This window comes from Pyrgilauda ruficollis, unplaced genomic scaffold (genome assembly GCF_017590135.1).
Source record: "Pyrgilauda ruficollis isolate IOZ18807 unplaced genomic scaffold, ASM1759013v1 scaffold56, whole genome shotgun sequence".
In the NCBI taxonomy this organism is placed as follows: Eukaryota; Metazoa; Chordata; class Aves; order Passeriformes; family Passeridae; genus Pyrgilauda; species Pyrgilauda ruficollis.
The window spans coordinates 5030586-5047179 of record NW_024527266.1 but is presented as its reverse complement, the minus strand read 5'-3'; the positions used below and the strand labels follow the sequence as shown (position 1 = coordinate 5047179).

General features: G+C 41.0%; 1 protein-coding gene across 7 annotated transcripts in view; it reads left to right on the top strand.

Annotated features, from left to right (window-relative positions):
• Positions 1-15875, top strand: part of TCF20 (transcription factor 20) — a 131135-nt gene extending 115260 nt beyond the window's left edge. For 5 of the 7 annotated variants that reach the window (XM_041481436.1, XM_041481434.1, XM_041481435.1 and 2 more), the window contains 4 exons: positions 74-167; positions 6751-6800; positions 9798-9925; positions 13752-13886. In XM_041481436.1, the coding sequence (XP_041337370.1) occupies positions 74-167; positions 6751-6800; positions 9798-9881 (228 nt within the window). In that variant the 3' untranslated portion in view covers positions 9882-9925; positions 13752-13886. Of the gene's footprint in view, positions 1-73; positions 168-6750; positions 6801-9797; positions 9926-13751 lie in introns of all 7 variants that reach the window. The other 2 variants (XM_041481433.1, XM_041481437.1) reach the window with 2 other exon arrangements.
• The last annotated feature ends 719 nt before the right edge of the window (positions 15876-16594 follow it).

The following is a 16594-nucleotide window of genomic DNA, read 5'->3' as shown; positions in this document are numbered from 1 at the left end:
AATTCCCAGGAAAATACAGGTATTCAAAAAAATGGCTGCAATCTTCATTACTGTTTTTTGGTTTCCCTTTCAGAAATGTTCCCATTGCCAGGAACCAGGAGCCACCTTAGGCTGCTACAACAAAGGCTGCTCCTTCCGATACCATTACCCATGTGCCATCGATGCAGGTAGGAACAAATGACAACGGTATTCCATAATTACTCAAATCATATGACACTAAATAATTCTGAGGTACTTTACAAATTACTCCCTCTCAGTTTTTTTCCTGCTGTGAAGATAAAGTAACGAAAATGGTGAGAAACAGCATGCGATAAACAGCGTACAGTAACACGTTGGGACAAGATGGAGCTTGTAATGAATCTGTCTGAAAGAGCAGAAAAAGCCTGGTTTGGGGGAGTGCAGCTACAGTGACGGAAATTTGGCTGCAGTGTGAGAACTGATCACTCTTTTCTTGCCAAAAATAGAAACCCTTTGTTAAAAGGATGTAAGTAAGCAGCAAGGGGTTTCTTCTTTCAGGGTTCTACTCCTATGGGTGGTCCTAGTAAAGATTTCAAGTGTTTGTGTTTGTAGAATCATCAGTACCATTTGCAGCACAACCATCCTTCTTCCTCCTAAGAAGCACTTCAGCCAGTCTCTTGAGTAGGTCCAATTTTCATCCTTATACAAGCTAATTGTTTGGATGATATTATTTCCAGCTATGAGCCTGGGCTTGTGAGTTTGGTGGGTTTTGTGAAGTAATGACAGTTTTTCATGGAGATAAACTTTGTTCTTGGGTAAAAAAAATTCAACCTCAGAGTAAGTAATACCCCACTTTTCCAGTCTCCTGTAACTCACTTCTGTCATACAAAACTTCGTCTGATAACAAACAGGAAAGGATTCAAGATTACAACTCTAGACTGGAAAATAATTGCAAGCTTCCTGTTTGTCCCATTTGTTCACCAACCATTTTATGCTGTTTTCCAAATGTTAGAGTATTTGAAGTAGGAATGCTCATTTCTGTATGACTGCATTGCACCTCTCACTGTGAAGTCCCGCCCTATTGGAGATGTGCATTTTATTCTAATAGGAATGTTATTTTTAAATTAATATTGCAGTGGAATATTCTAGTACCACAATACTACTAGCAGAGAGAATCCTTGACTTTACATAAAAGAAAGATTATTCAGGTTGCAAAAATCACATACTCAAAAAATACCAGAAATAAAGGTGTCTATGTAAGTGTAATTTTGGTCTTTTATGAATCTATCTTATAGTAATCCCTTAATTAAAGGCTGATAAGTCTTTTCATAAGGCCCTGCCTCAGCCTGTGGGATGGAGGGGTATTCATTCATGAACATATGTTGTCCTTGCTGGATCTGTGTCATACTGCAGATGATTCCTTCTCGGTTCTGAAAGCAGAACTGGGAAATTTCCTATGATGTTCATCTCTGTCATGCCTGAGAGTTTCATGAACATTATTAAACTTGTTTTTGTACAGTGTATTTGAGACACACAATCACCAATCAGATTCACATTCATGTTGTGTTTAGTATGTATTTGTTTCTGGTTTGTGACTTGCCCTTTTCAGTACCATGAAAAAACAAAAATTTATGTTTTACTAAATACAGTATGTAGCATTTCCTGGGTTCTAAATTCAGATATCAAAATTCACATACTCTCCTTTTTCTTCAGCTATATTAACTCTACTCCACTCATTAACTCTATTCCAGTTCAGCAAATGTAGGATTCTCCAAAATGAGAAATCTCCTGAACAATCATGACTGATTCCCAAGAGCCAGTTCTGTGTTATGCCTGGAAGAGGCAGCTTCATGTACAAAACCCAGTATATAATCATACTGTTTAGTCCATTTTAAATGTAACATGTCTGCTATATAATCTGTAGACCTGGATTAGATTAAATTTGGCTTTTTTTCACTTTTGTCTTGACTTTGCAACCTGTGAGATTTTTTTAGAGTAGCTTTTCGTGTTCAAGTTCCAAGGCTGTGCTTACTTCTTTTAATTTTGTTATGAGACATCATGTTGTCATGTGGCCATCTGTCGGAGTGCACAATTCCAAGCTAATTTCCCTCCTTTGAGTAATACAGCAGTAATAAATTGCAAGAGCTGCATGGAGATGGGGTACTTGGACTGTGAGTTTCACAAACATATTTAAAAAATAGTGGAGGAGTTGGTAAAACTGGTGAGTCTGGTTCACTTCAGGAAGAATATGGTTTAGTGAGAATAAAATACTTCATTGGTGCTTTTTAAATACATTTTCCTATCAGTTTCTCCCTTTTCATCTGCATGTCTGATGTGTTCTTCTCTTTGGCTTCTCATACCAGCCACAGCTCTTTCATCTAGTTGGTCTCAGGCCCCTCTTTACAAATTTCTTACTCCAGTCTCTTTTTAAGATCTAATTCCTCCTAATTCTTTCTGACTTTTCCTTTTTCCAGTTTCCTAGCTCTCACTCTGGCTTCCTCCTCTCTGCTCTTACTTCACCTCCTCCTCTCCTTTCTTGTTTCTAGTTCTTTTTCCTCTCTGGGCTTTATTACTGCCATTTGGTTCTCCTAACTCAGCTCCTTGTCACACCTCACCCTGCTAGTCCTGGTTTGCTCTCGTATATTGTCCTTTCTATTCTCTGTTTCACTTTTCTATGCCTTGTTCCAGTCAGTTCTTTGTCTTAGGCTCCTGCTGGCACTCATCCTTAATTCCCTGCTCCTGACTTCCAGTAGCACTGGTCTCCCTCCTGCTAGCCTCATTCTTTCTGTATCTTGACTGCCTTTCTCAGTACTGTTTTCACTTCTGTCTGCTGGACTAGTGCTCTCCATTTTGCAGTTTTGAAATGGTCACTTTCTCCTTTTGGGTTGCTTGAGTCTTAGAAATGTCCCCTGACAGCTTCACTGCTTTTGGGTCTGGTGCCTGAATCTGAGGGCAGAGGTCCCTTTACAGGAAGGGCCTGATTACCCCCGAACAGAAGTATATTTGGTGGAATTTTTAAAAGTACCTAGCTACTAAAATCTAATAGGCCTCTTCTGAGGATGTGCACATGAAAATCCCCATATTGCTTTTCAAGGAGTTCTGTTTGTTGGTTTTGTGGTAGCTGGCAAGGGCATGCCTTAGCTAAAGTCCAGGTCCTACTGAAAATCAGGATATTGTAGAGCTTTTCAGAGAAAAAAATCCTGGGATGTTTATCATGGGTGGAATAACTTTTTTCCAAGAAAGAGTTTTAAGGAAATTGTTGGGCTGCTTCAGCTGAAGTTTTCAACCAAAGCAAATAAAAAAGCCCCAGCTTGAAGTAGATTCTCAGCATTTAAAATTTCAGCCTGATGGTGTGACAATAAAAGACCTTGTTTGCAGTTGGTTTTATCTGTGGGTGTAATCAAGCTGTCTTAATCTATAGACACTCTTCCAATAAATCTGTGTAAAAAAAATAAGCAATCTATATGGCATAAGATCTGCTTTTCATTTATGACCAAGCAGAAAACGTAGGCTTCCTTGAGAAACAAATCAACATTATTTCTCTTTGCTCAGCCTCTAAACCCTTTTTATTGGTTTTGCAGTTCTACTGTCTTCTGTAGTGAAACTGTACTTCTCAGCTTCCTTGAGCTCAGTGGTAGTTCCATTTTGAAATCAACCTTCCTGCTTTGAGGGATGGTGCCACCTTGCTTTATTTAGGATCTGTCACAGATCTGTTCTGAATCTTCAGAAGTTTGTGTTAACATTTACAAGGGCTTTCAGGCTTTTGGAATACGTATGCCTGGTTTTGTATCTCAAAGAAATAAAGCTAAACAGAAAACACTTGCTGGAGTGGTTTTTAGGCTGTGTTGAGTCATACACACTTGGTTTGTCCGAATTCCTGGAAGTGACCGTGCCTTAGTTGAGATGAAGTACCCATGTTACATTTTGGAGCAGTTGCAGCGTGAGCTGAGGCGTTTCTGCCTTTGGGTCCATGTGGGTTAGAAATTGGTCCCAGTCAGTTACTGTGCCTCATGAAAGGCAGTAGGTTTTTGGGAAAGGGCTGGAGGCTGCAATGTGTCAAACGGCTTCAGTTCCTTGCAGCACTGAAGGCAGCCCTGGGGTGCGACCTGGGCTCCGGCTTCTGTGCCCATGTCGGTGTCCAGCCCCACCCCGGTGAGGGGCCAGGCTCTGCCCCACTGGTGCTAATGGATTGCTGTGCAAGGCACGTGGCTCTGTAAGTTGCCAGTTTGTACATATGGATGCTTTTATATAGCATAATTCAGGCTGTCTTTTAATTTCCTTTCATAGAAAATAGTCTTTGGCAATATAGGGTGTAAGAGGGCTGGACATTTCTTAATCATTTATGTAAAAATCAAGATCAGTAGTGCCACTTAAGTAATTTTTGTATGGAAGTGACTGTGGTTAACATTGTCTGTGTTTGGCTTTCATCTGTCCAAATTTATGAAGAGCCTCTGATGTCTCAAGATAACTTAGTCCTAGGGATGTCTCCATGGAAACAGGATCTTTGTTTTCTGAAATTTTATATCCTCTCCCTTCGCTTGTTCCTCCCCACCTGGAGTCAGATCCTGATGGTTGCAGCACACTTGTCCCTACAACATATATCGCAGGCAGTTCCACTTACAGAAGATTTTTGACTGTAATTAGGAAAAGATTAACAGGAAAATAAAATGAATTTTTAGAGAACAGAAATCCTGTGTCTTCACAAGTATCATTAAAGATGAGTAACAGGCAGAACACAGAGGGTGAGACAAAAGTATGAAGCTTACAGAAGAATAATTGCTTCCATTAAAAGTGTTTTAGGTTTTCCCTGACTACTTTATGGAGAAAAATCTGTGGAAACAAGGACAAGTCTCAGTTCTTTTCGCTTTCTGCCACAATGAGCTGATCATAGCTCTGTGTCTGCTGACTTCATGACAAATTGTAATCTGTTATATAAAATACTTGGAACTGCTAACCAAAATCCAGGCCAGCTTTGTAATGATGAACAATTTCTGCCTTATTGGTATTCAGCTGATTTTCTACAGTGTGCTGATGACATTTTTCATAGTTGTCCTTTAACAGAAACCAAAAAAATTGCTATTAATTGGATCTGCTATTAGTATTTGCAACAAAAATGCTGACCTTAGTAAGAAATAGAGCTCCATACACAGATCAGGCATTAGGTACAAGGTTTCTGGCACTTCTTTCTGATCCTTGTACAATCTTCCTTTCTGATGTACTTGCTAGAGAACTGCATTCATTACCGATGTTGGGTTTCCAACAAAGAAGAAAACTCCATTCTGTTCTAACATACTGTGTATGTTTTTGATGATTGCTCTGTATATTTTTGATGATTGCTGTATTATGCAGTGATAATTCATGCTGTAGTCTAAATGTATGATGCCTGCCCTTATAGTGAGAAGACATTTTATTTATTTCTTGTGATTTGCTAATGCTACATTTGAAATTGTCTGTGGCAGGATTAAGGGTTTTACTCCCCTTTGCTAAAATCTCTCAAGTAACTTAGCCTCTTGCATGCTGTTTCCCTTTGATTCAGGCCAGAAGCATTCATGTTGAAACATTAAGCATTCTGTAGCAGAGGGATACTCTGCCAAAGCTTGGATATCTAGAAAGCTTTTCCCTCAAGCTTTAGTTCCAGTCTCCTGCTGTCTGCTAAACTCTTCCAGCAGATTGAAACAGCAGGTAGCACTGGTTATGCTACATACTTAAGAGCGTTTTAAATTAGCACATCTTAGTTACCATTGCACTTCTCTACTTGTGAGCTCTTGGGGTGTGTTGGAGCAGGCAGGAGGTCATGAGCACCTTGCTCAGTTCTCCGCGGCAGCGCTGCTCGGTCGTGCTGAGGTGGGGATGGGTGCTGGGTCCTGCTCGTGAGGTGACAGCCTTGGGTCAGCCTCCGACGCAAGAGGCCATTGGAACTGAGCGGTACCAGGCGTTTGGGCAGGTTGAGTGGTGACCCTGCAATTCAGGGTGCCCAGGGGAGGCAGCTGAGTGCTCCAAGGGGAGTGCTGCTTTTTCCTGTGGCTGAAGTTTGGGAGCTGCCGACTTGCATCACTTAGAGGCATAGTCTGGGAGGGGGGATGAGAGGAGAAGCAATCCGTACTCTGGCAGTGCTGCTAAATAAGTGCTCTGCAAATGGCAGTATTGCTTAATTTGTTCCTAAATAAGCAGTTCCATATAGGTGCCTCACTTTATGTAATATGTTTAAATAATTAACTAAACCATTTTTTAGATCATAAAAACTTCACATATTCATGAAAGCAGATCTAAGAGCAGCATGAGTGACCAGACTACCAGACATAGTGTCACAGTGTAAACTTAAACTTACCACCAGGATTTGTGATTGCACGTAAACTGTATACACCCATACCTAGAGACACACACCCCTGCTCTCCCTGTGCTGGCAGGGCCTTGGGGTAAGGGTGAAAGGCAGCATTTGTCTATCAAATGCAGGGATTGTCTGTTCAGGTTGGATGAATGTGTCCATCTTCTGTGTGCTAAAGCAAAGAAGGCTGGAATAGCTGAAGGGGGTTGAGATACAGGATTTGTAGGGTTGCTGTTGTTATTCTTACTGCATACAGGTTATTGGGAAAACCAAGGTTGCTTGGTAATCCAAGCAACATTGTCACTTGGGGTGTTCAGTTACTTTGTTTGCTAAAACTTTGGGAGTGGAAGGAATGAACCTGCTAATGAAAAATGTGTACCTGTGAGGCAAGATTAACACATGTGATGTATTGTTCAAGTTGGTTTTCATTAAAAAAAATAATACATTGCTGTCTTCTCCTCCTTCAGATTGTTTACTAAACGAAGAGAATTTCTCAGTGAGGTGCCCCAAGCACAAGGTAAGAATCCTCTCCTGGATTATACCTGGGTCTCTTGTTGCCCTCTTCTGGTTTCTAAATTTGGATTAGTAATTTTATTACCTGGATAATGTCTGTAGTCAGAGATGCTTTTAGTTCAGTTTTTCTGTGATATGTGCTTGTGGTATATACTGGGGGCAAACATCAACTCAAGAAGACTACAAGTTTAAGAAGATAAAATTTTTGTTCCATCTGCTCAGTGTTTCTTTAGGTCCTTGATGACTCTTCAGAAAGCTCAGCTTCATTTCCTGAATTCTGTGATAGAATCAGTATGTTGCTTGCTATTCGTGTTTGAATGTTTCATTGAACTGTCGGGTTTTCTCCTTGGATTTACTGAGGATGCAAGGAAGAAGAAAAATTACTTTATGAAAAAGTTCTCCTGGTTTTTGGAAACATCTTGTTCTAGTTTAGCAGTAGTAACTGGACTGAGTCCAGCCCCTCAGCCTTCAGTGGATCTCTGGGGTTGTTCTGTACATCTTTGGTTCATCAGAAGACCCCTGTGCTCCTTCTGCCCAGGGTCTGGGCAGAAGACAATCCTTAATGATTGTCCCTAGAGCCTACAAACACAGTGGTGCAAAGAGCTGTCTGCATGACAAGAGGGGACAAGGTAGACAATACATAGTGTTGTAGCCATAAGTAATGGGATACAGTGCTGGGAATACCCCTCCCAGCCCTTAAGGGAGGATACATCCCTGGGAGGTTGTGGATACCTGCCGTGCAGTTTTAAATGGTCAGAGAGTATCCAGGAAAAAAAACAAACCTCTTCTTTTTGCCAGTTGAATACAACAGGAATTGGGCAAGAGTTTGGATGGCTTGTGCTGAAAAGGAAAAGTTAATAAGGAAGAATTGTGTTGCTTTCTAGCAGAGATTAGTCTCCATCTAGTTCTTGTCTGTAGATCCCTGCCTAGAATTAGACTGACATCTGGTGGTCTTTTGTTCTCACAGCTTATTCTTAATCTGTCTTTTGTAACATACAGGAATTAGCCTCATGTTCCTTTCTGGATGTTCTACCACAAAATGATGTATTTATACACACGTATTTAAAATCTGCTCGAAGATTCAGTGCACATTCAGGCTCTTATCCAGAATTGGCCTACTTTTCATTGTATAAAAGAAAATAAATTATTTTGCACAACTGTGGAATAATGTTGACAATGTACAGCAAGCCTAAATTAATGCATTAATACTGCAAGAACCTGCAGATCTTGCCAAACAAAAACGGGAAGGATGAGCTCCCCTTTCTGTGTAGTGTAACTGCCTAAGTGCCACCCTCTTCTCAGCTTTGGATACTTGACTAAAGATAATTTGAGCATGTCCTGGGTTTGGATGGGATAGTTATTTTCTTCTTGGTACTTAGTTGCCAGCTGGGGTTAAATTATTACAGAGGGTTGTGCATTTGAAGGCTGTTTTATTTTTGCTGCCTGTTGCCTGAAGTATTCCAGGGAAATACGGTGTTACATAGATGGCTTGGGTCACTGCTGCTGTATGTGAGCACTTCCCAGTGATGGTGCTCAAACCATGAAAGGAAAGAACTGGTTTAGATTCAGGCAAAGAATCCAGCTTCTCAGAGAAAATTCTGAGAAGGCACATGGATTTCTAAAGTAATCTTGCAGAATGGGAGTGGGACAACTACCAGTTAAGTTCATAACGGTTTTCATGAGGCAAAAAAAAAAATTTGAATTCTATTCAGAACTATCCCACTGCAGATCACTTTCTTTATTGCATCAAAAACATAAATTCAACACCATCAGCCTTTATTTGACACTGAAGTTTGTTGGCTTTTGCTTAGTAAAGACACAAATAATTTCTTTGAAGCCAAGTAGAGTTTTCTTTGCTTTCTTTCTCTGCCCTCATCATGTATTTCACTAATCATTACTGGTTTGTTCCCAGTCCTTCTGCACAGCAGAATGTAAGCTCACTCTGTTCCTTCCATTGTAGTGGCTGGAAAGGGGAATTCCAGACAGTGACAGTGCAGGAACAGGAAGGCTGAAAACCATTGCTCTAGAATGACTGGAGAACAAATTGCATCCATTTTTTTTGCATGATATCAGTATGAGCAATTGAGAGGAAGAAAGACTTTCAATTAGTCTGTTGAAAGTGATGCTTTTAGGTAAGACCAGCTTAGCACTATTAGCAAATTAGTAACTGTCTCATAGCTCACTCTGCTGTTCTGTAGCTAATGGGTGGAGGAGCTAACTTTATAAATCTCCAGCATTAAGTCCCCCAGTACAGGGCCTCTTACCCTTTGGCAGTCCGTGCCTCACACCGGTAAATACACTTCATCAAAGTAAGCGGCTCCTGGAGAGCAAAGGTGCTTATTGCCTCATTAGCTGTGCTTGACACTTAGGGCATAAGCGAGCTGAGTACAGAGGGGACTGGTCCTGCCTTTCCATGTGCTCCCCAGTGAGCTTTTCCATTTCCTTCTGTCAGGAGTGATGCTTCAACCATCCATGTCCTGAATGTGCTACTTATGCAAAATATCAGCTTTTATCACAGGGAAAATGCTGTCTGAAAACTGTCATCTTTTGAAGGGTTCCTCTCACAGATCCAAATGGCTCTGTCTGCATCACAGCAAGTGAGGTTGCAACAGACCTGATGAGGATGCTGAGCCGTGGAGAGGCTATAAAGGGGATGGATGCCTCACCTTTTGGTGGCTCAGCATCTTAGATTGTCTCAAGCCATCTGTTTGGGCAATTTTGAAGTGATGCTTCTCAGCTTGTTCTAACTTTCTGTGTTAAATTCTGTGTTTTTCTTAGAATTAACCAGGCTTTCATATCTCAGACTCTACTTTTGTGGAATTACCTGCTTTTGTCTTCGGGAAAACTCTGTCTGAAAAGTCTATTTCTGACTTCAATACTGACTTCTCTCTCTCTCTCTCTCTCTCTCTCTCACTTTGTGTATGTTCCCTTTCCCTACCCCTGTCTTCCGTTTCTCCCTCATTTTCTTTTTCCTCCTCTGTTTGGCTTGCTGGTTCGTCAGCCCCTCCTTCCTTGCTCTCTTCCCTCCTTGCAGAACAAGATGGTGAAAGGCAGCCTCAGCACAGAGCAGTCGGAGCGGGGGTGAGGGGGGAAGTGTACTCCTGGGAATGGATATAAAAGCAAGCACAGGTGAGTGGGGGAGAGCTTCCAGTTGCACCTGCTGTCTTACATCCAGTGCCTTCCCCATTTCTGTGAGAAATTAAGGCACTTTTGTATATATTCAGAAAATTTGTAATTTTTTTTCCTGCTACCATCCTGTTACTTTTTTTTTGTATTTCTGCAGCAGTTCCTTCTGTTAAACAATGAAAGGCAACACTTGTTAGCTGTTACAACTGCCTGGTTACTCTCCCAGCTAAAGGAGTGGCAGAAATCTCCTTTTGTATCACGTCTGTAAGGATCTGAAGGTGTTTTTCTGTGAGTCTCAGAGTAGTTAGTAAGCTTCTGTATAAATAAAGTTATCAAAGTATCTTAAAATTCTATATGTAAAGAATAAATAATATTGATGAGTTCAGGATTATTGTAACCCAGGATTCCCATTTTCTGGAAATGTAGATAGATCCAGGGATAAGTAAATCAGTCTTAGCAGGACCCCACTGTGTTTCTTTTGGCCCAGCTTTTTTCTCTATTTTGCAAACAGATGTGGGGCATAGAAGGTAGAACTGTATCCAGAAGTGGTCACAATTCCATAACTTTATAATATGCTCCAAGTTCCTCACTCCACTTTCTTCCTGCCTCCTCCTTTGTCTAGGCCCCGCATTCATACAGCCAGGTGAGAACTTGGTTGGGAATTCAATTTGTCTGAAACAGTTTTTTGCCGTGTTAGCATCAGAGCCAGGTCATTTTCCTAATCTGGTTCACTGTGTGGCTGGGAAAATACACTGGCACAAGGAGGGAGTAGCACTGAGGTGGGAGTTAGCACCTGGGGAATGGGATGAGGTTGGGATTTCTTATTTCTTACTCAATTGCAAGTGCACTGCAGTTCAAAGGCAACAGGGTGGATTAAAATTAAATAAGTGTTCGGTTTCAAATTAATACCTGTTGGCACCATGTCCATGAAACTGCAGCCCAAGAAGGTCTCTTGCCTTCATTTCTCTACTCAATTGCATTTCTTACTCAAGCTCTTTGCTTCTCTTTTTCTTGCAATCATGCAGGGGAAGTTGCTCTTCCGTGTCAGTTCTTGGAACTGCTGATGGTAATCCCCTTCCTTCATTAATGTTCCCTTGCTTCCCAGGCACCTCTCCTGACTTAAAATCTTTCCTGTTTTTTCAAGTAAAGTGATTGTGAAGTACTTCTAATGGTGTTCTGTGTGAAGGGTGAGAGATTCATTGGAAGATTGTGGGGTTTTAGTGCAGTAGCAGAAGAGCCTTATAAACTTTTTGTAGACTGACTGCTGACTTGCTTTAGCTCAGCTGTGTTCTGTGAGTTTCCATTTTTAATAGCATTCGTTCTTGGCTTTGGAGTGTTGTTTTAACAGTTACCATGTAAACAGTGTTTAACAGTATTCAGTGTTTGAGTAGCTTTCTCCTTCCATGGTAAAGGTCACTGGGATTCCTTTAAGCTTTTCTCTTTTCCTTAAAATGTAACAGGCAATGTAATTGATAATGTTAAAGCAGGACGAGAGTCCCACAGCCGAAGTGCCTCTTCTGGCTGTTTAACACTAGGGAAGTGCCATTCCTTTAAGGTACTGGTGAACATTACTGTGTCCCAGAGACCTTTACACAGCTTCGTTCCCTGCATTATTTTCCAGTGCTAGCTCTTTTTTTATATATCATAGGAATGTCTTGACTTAAGATCTTGCAGGCTGTGGAATCTCTGCACTGTATTCATTATATGCTCTAGATATCTCTCTAAGGCATAATTTCTTTTGAAATCCAATTTTGCCTCAAGTAATTCTTACCAGAAGGTCCTATTTAGCCACCCCCTTTTAATGTTTAGAATATCTTCAAAATTAGGTTCTCCAATTCCAACCTGATCTTGCATTTCAAAATAAAAGCCATGCAAATCTAAAAGACCCTTATTAAAAAAAAAAATTTAAAAATGGTTGTATTACTGTGGTAGTTATGCAAATCTAAAAGACCCTTATTAAAAAAAAAAAAAAAAATTAAAAAATGGTTGTATTACTGTGGTAGTTGAAGAGCTTCAGGGGAATTCTGTAGCAGTCCAGGTAGTACTGGAACTGTCCTTCTGCTGGCTTTAGTCTATGATACAATGGATACTCATTTGTGAGATTATTGGGCTGTTTTAGTCCTGGTTCACTCCCAGGCCTAGCAAGTTAAGAAAAATCCTGCATGTTGGATAACATCCAGGCAAGTCAGTGTATTCTATCTTCGTTGCTTCTCTCTCCCTGAGCCAGTTGCCTCTAGAACATTTGGATCAAGTCCAGATCTGGAGAGTGACTGTGAGAGCAAGTCTGGTGCTCTGGATCTTGTCCAGGAATGAGGCAGGACTCTCTGTGTGTTGAGCCTGTTTCTTCCCTGAGCCAGTGCCTAATGCTCTGGACCAACTCCAGGCATGGGCAAGCTGCAATTGTACGGGAGCCAGAGACAGCAACATGGCCTTGACACTCCTTCAGTGAGGGCTCGCAGTTGCGCGGTAATGAAACCACAAAGGGCAGCTGCCTGAACTCTCTGGGAACCTCCCCCTTTCCTCTTCAGCTGCTGCTCCTGACCTTGCCCATCTGGTTTTTGTATGTGCTTGCCTGACTCTTTACTCACTCGCAGCCTGGCACCCCTGGATGGGGGATATTTGCAGCCAAGCGTTGGGCTTGCTGGGATGTAATCTAATTGGTGTGCTGATGATCAGAGCAGTATTGACTTCTGCATCACACTTAGTTAGGGTTCCTGGAGTTTAATTGCAGCTATGAACAAACATGGGTGTTACTTTGCTCCCAGGCACACCTCTAATTCCGTTAACTGCTTTCCATATGCATCACTTCTGGTGCAAGTTCTTTTCCCAAGCTCACTAGCTGGTAGGAAGGGATTTATCTAAGTCATATCTAAGTAACCTTACTAAACAAATAAATTGCTGTTGGGCTCACTTGTGTTACGGGATAAGGGAAGGAAGGAATACATTATTTCAAGCTTTGCTGTATCTCTATGCAGAGTAAGAATGAGAACCCAAATTCAGAGAAAATAAATTTTAACTTTGTAGTTTCTCTTTTGAGCTGAGCCTCCCCTAACTTAGTAAACTCCTTCATTTTCTCACCTCAGAGAATTTCTGGACAGGGAGAACATGTGCCAAGCACTTGGACATTTCCACATTTGTCTTGAAAGACATCACAAGCTTAGTCCTTCTATGAACTGTCTCTGTAATATGAAAATTAGATCAGAAAGAAATACCACCTGCCCTTCAGTTAGTTAAACCACACACAGCTTTACCTTTAGTTGGTGAAATCTGGCAATTTCCCAGGTTTGGTTCCTGGACTCCTGTAATTTTGATACTTGTTTCACTATCTGCTACATATTCACTGGAAACCACCATTGCATGGTAGCAGCGTGACCCATAGGGAAACATTTGGGTGCAGTCCCTCATGGCATCCCAGGAGCTGTCACCATGTTGGGACGAGCTCGGCCCCTCTCTTTCCCAATCTCACGGTCAGTGAGAGGAGGAGACATGAGGTGAGTGAGCTCCTGCCTGGCTGCTGAAGGTAGAGGTGAGTGCTGTGCCATTGTAGTATGGATCATCCTGTCATCCCAGACCTCCTTCAGAACTGGGCTTGCTTTTTTTTTTTTTTTTTTTTTTTTTGCTGGTTGTTAAACAAAGAGTTTTTATCGTATGGATTAGCTTTCATGAGCTACTCACCATTGTGTATATCTGTTTTCAGTCCACAAAGCTAAAGAGCTCTTGGTGTTGCTGCTGTGGTAGGCTGCTGAGCGGGTTTTTCCAAAGCCTGAGGGGCCTGTTTGCAAATGGAGGGAAGGAACCATTCCAATATTATTTTGACTTTGTTTTTCAGGTTAGGCTGTTGAGATAAAAAGCGGTGGACATTCGTGACTGAATGGAATCTCTCCCACTGTGCAGCCATGCCCCCTCTCGACGTGCCTGCCAATGCCAGCACTTCCTTCATAAATTCTTACATCACACTCAAGACTGATGACATCACAGAATCTGACCAAGGAGTCTGAACCAGCTGTTTCCATGGACACAATCTCCATAGTGACAGTGGGGAGGGGAGGGGGAAAAAGGAAACAGGTGGGGGGAATTAAAGAGGGAGGGATAAATATATATATATATAAAGATCTATTTTTTAGTCTTGAAAGACTTTGTTTTAAATGAAAGGTGCGCTATATCCCTTTTGATGCTTTTGATTAAGATTTTAAAAACCCCATATAAAATAAAAAAGAAACTTATAGCTAAAGTAAATATTAAATCCAAAATTAAAGCAAGGCATGTGGAGCATAACATTTTGTGGGAAAGAATAGCAAAACTGGGAGTACTCCAAACAGGACTTGTTCCTCTTGCTTTCTTTCTCACAACATCTGATGAAATTCAATTTTGAAAGGCAAATGAAATACTGATAAATTGTTTGTAGGGTGTGGGAGGAAGGCTTGGGTGATTGCAGGTAATTTGGTGTCAGTAGTTGTGTCTGGGGGGGTAGCGAGGTTTCCATTTTTGAGAAACACTATTAACAATGTAAGCTTGAATAACATCTGCAGACTCTTGGGTCATGAGACTCATGAAGTAAGAGGCGGCTGCTGCTTGCTAGGTCCCATACCCCTCATTGGTGTGGGAACACCTGTACCACACAGGGGAAGGGAGCAACAATGTGACCCCCAGATCACTCCAAGAAGCTGCCTTCAGTTTGGAAGGCAGGTGAGAGGAAGACATGGTTTACCTGCCAGATTGGGGAATGAAAGGAAGTCTGAATGTTGGTGGAGTCAATGTATCTTCAAACTGATTGGGGTAAATCCACTTGGCCCTCTTTTTATTTTTATATTTTCGCTTTTCCTAAGGAAGGAAGAGGGAATGTCAGTGTAACAGTCTACACTATATGGTTATTCGGGGTTGGTTTTTTTTCTTTTTTTTTTTTTTTTTTTTTTTTTTTTTTTTTTTTGTAAATTATGTAATTTTAAAACATTTGGGTTTTAGGAACAACAACAAAAAAATCATGTTTTTTTTCTTGTTAAGGCCTTAAGAAAGGGGTTAGTGCATCTTTCAGGGGTCACTCTGCCATGGGAATAAAAATAGCTGTTTCACAAACAGTTTTATATAAAAAAAGCTTAAAAAAACCAAAAAAACTAATAAACTTCATTTTAACCTTGTCTCCTTTTGTTTTGTGCGAACTTGATTTGTTTAAAAGGACAGAGACAGTACTATCTGCTGCTTTTTGGTTTCTTTGCCTTCATCGGTTCTGCCTTCAGTGATGACCTTCTGAACTGGCCCAGCAAGAGGAAGACCACAAAGGCTTTGAAAAACTAAAGCTTAGGATTTGTTTGATGTTCAGAGTTAACAAGCCAATGACTGGATGAATTTTCTGTTCGTGTGAGTTGGTGGTATTTCACCAGGTCACTGACTTCTTTCACTCACAGGATGGTCGCATATCCTAGCGGTATCAAACAGCGTGTTGTTTACTGGGAAGTCACTAGAGATAGGGATCTAACCAGCATGACATGGATTAAAAAATGGGGTTGATATTGTGGGGAGGGAAGAACTATTTTAAAAGTTATGTACTGGATGCTTGCTCAGCTACTCACATTTTGGAGTATTCAGCACATAAAAATAAAATCTATGATAGCTCATATTAAGATATCTATTTTAACTCTATTTTTAAAAGATCGATTTAAAGATTTGGGAGATAATTTGGCAGTTATTTATTTCTATAAGTTGCTACTCTCACTCATAAATATTTGGAAAGAAAAGGCAGCCTTCTGCTTAGTCCTTTTCCCAGTAGCAGCTACTGAAGTTAGTATGTCCTTTACATTAAGAAATAGACCTGTTGTGATAAATGTCACTAATGTGTCATGAATTGGTGCTGAAAATATTTAACTGCTGGTGTAGTCAGAAAAAAGTCATTTTTAGCATAGTTAATGTGATTGAGTAAATGACTTCTTTTCAACTGAATAAAAATTGGTTTTTTTTTTCATAGTGTCTGTTCTATTCTACGTATTCAAAAAAAAAAGTTGCTGTTATTGCATTGATTATCTGTTGCTGAAGAGTCAACTCTGTATGTAGCACTGTGACAGCAGAACAGCGTGTGCTGGAACTGCTGAATTTGACACTTTCACTTTGGCTCTTCAGGGTGGTGTCACAGCAGAGGCAGAAGGTTTTTGGGTTGCTGGGAGGGAGCCTTGGAGGTTTTCCATGTGGGAGCTTGTGGCAAGTATGGAGATTCAATATTTCCTCGTGCACCATGGCTGGAAAGTGGTGGCAGTTGTGCAGAGCAAATAAAGCAATGGTACCACAGTCAATTCCGTGGGAAGTATTTCACGGTGGGAAGTGCTTAAAATCCTTCGACTCAGTTGTGGCTTAATCCCCCCTGTGCTGTGGTCAGAGGTGAGGGGTGATCTCCAGTAGAGCAGGATTGTGCTTGGTGGTCAAGTCTTTACAGAAACCAGAGCTGTCATGATTCTAAACCCGAGCCAGGAGGAATTCAAACTGTGTAGTGGCTTCCTGGGAGAACTTGGAAATTATCCAGAAGAGTCATACAATCCTGTTGGAAATAAAAATTTCTTTTGGCTGAGAAAATACAAAGTGCTGAGTGGATTTTGAAAGCTGTTTTACGAAACATTTACCTCCTCCATCTTGCAAAAGCAATTAACAGCTCGACATTGTGGATACCCCAAACTGGAAAGAAAGAAA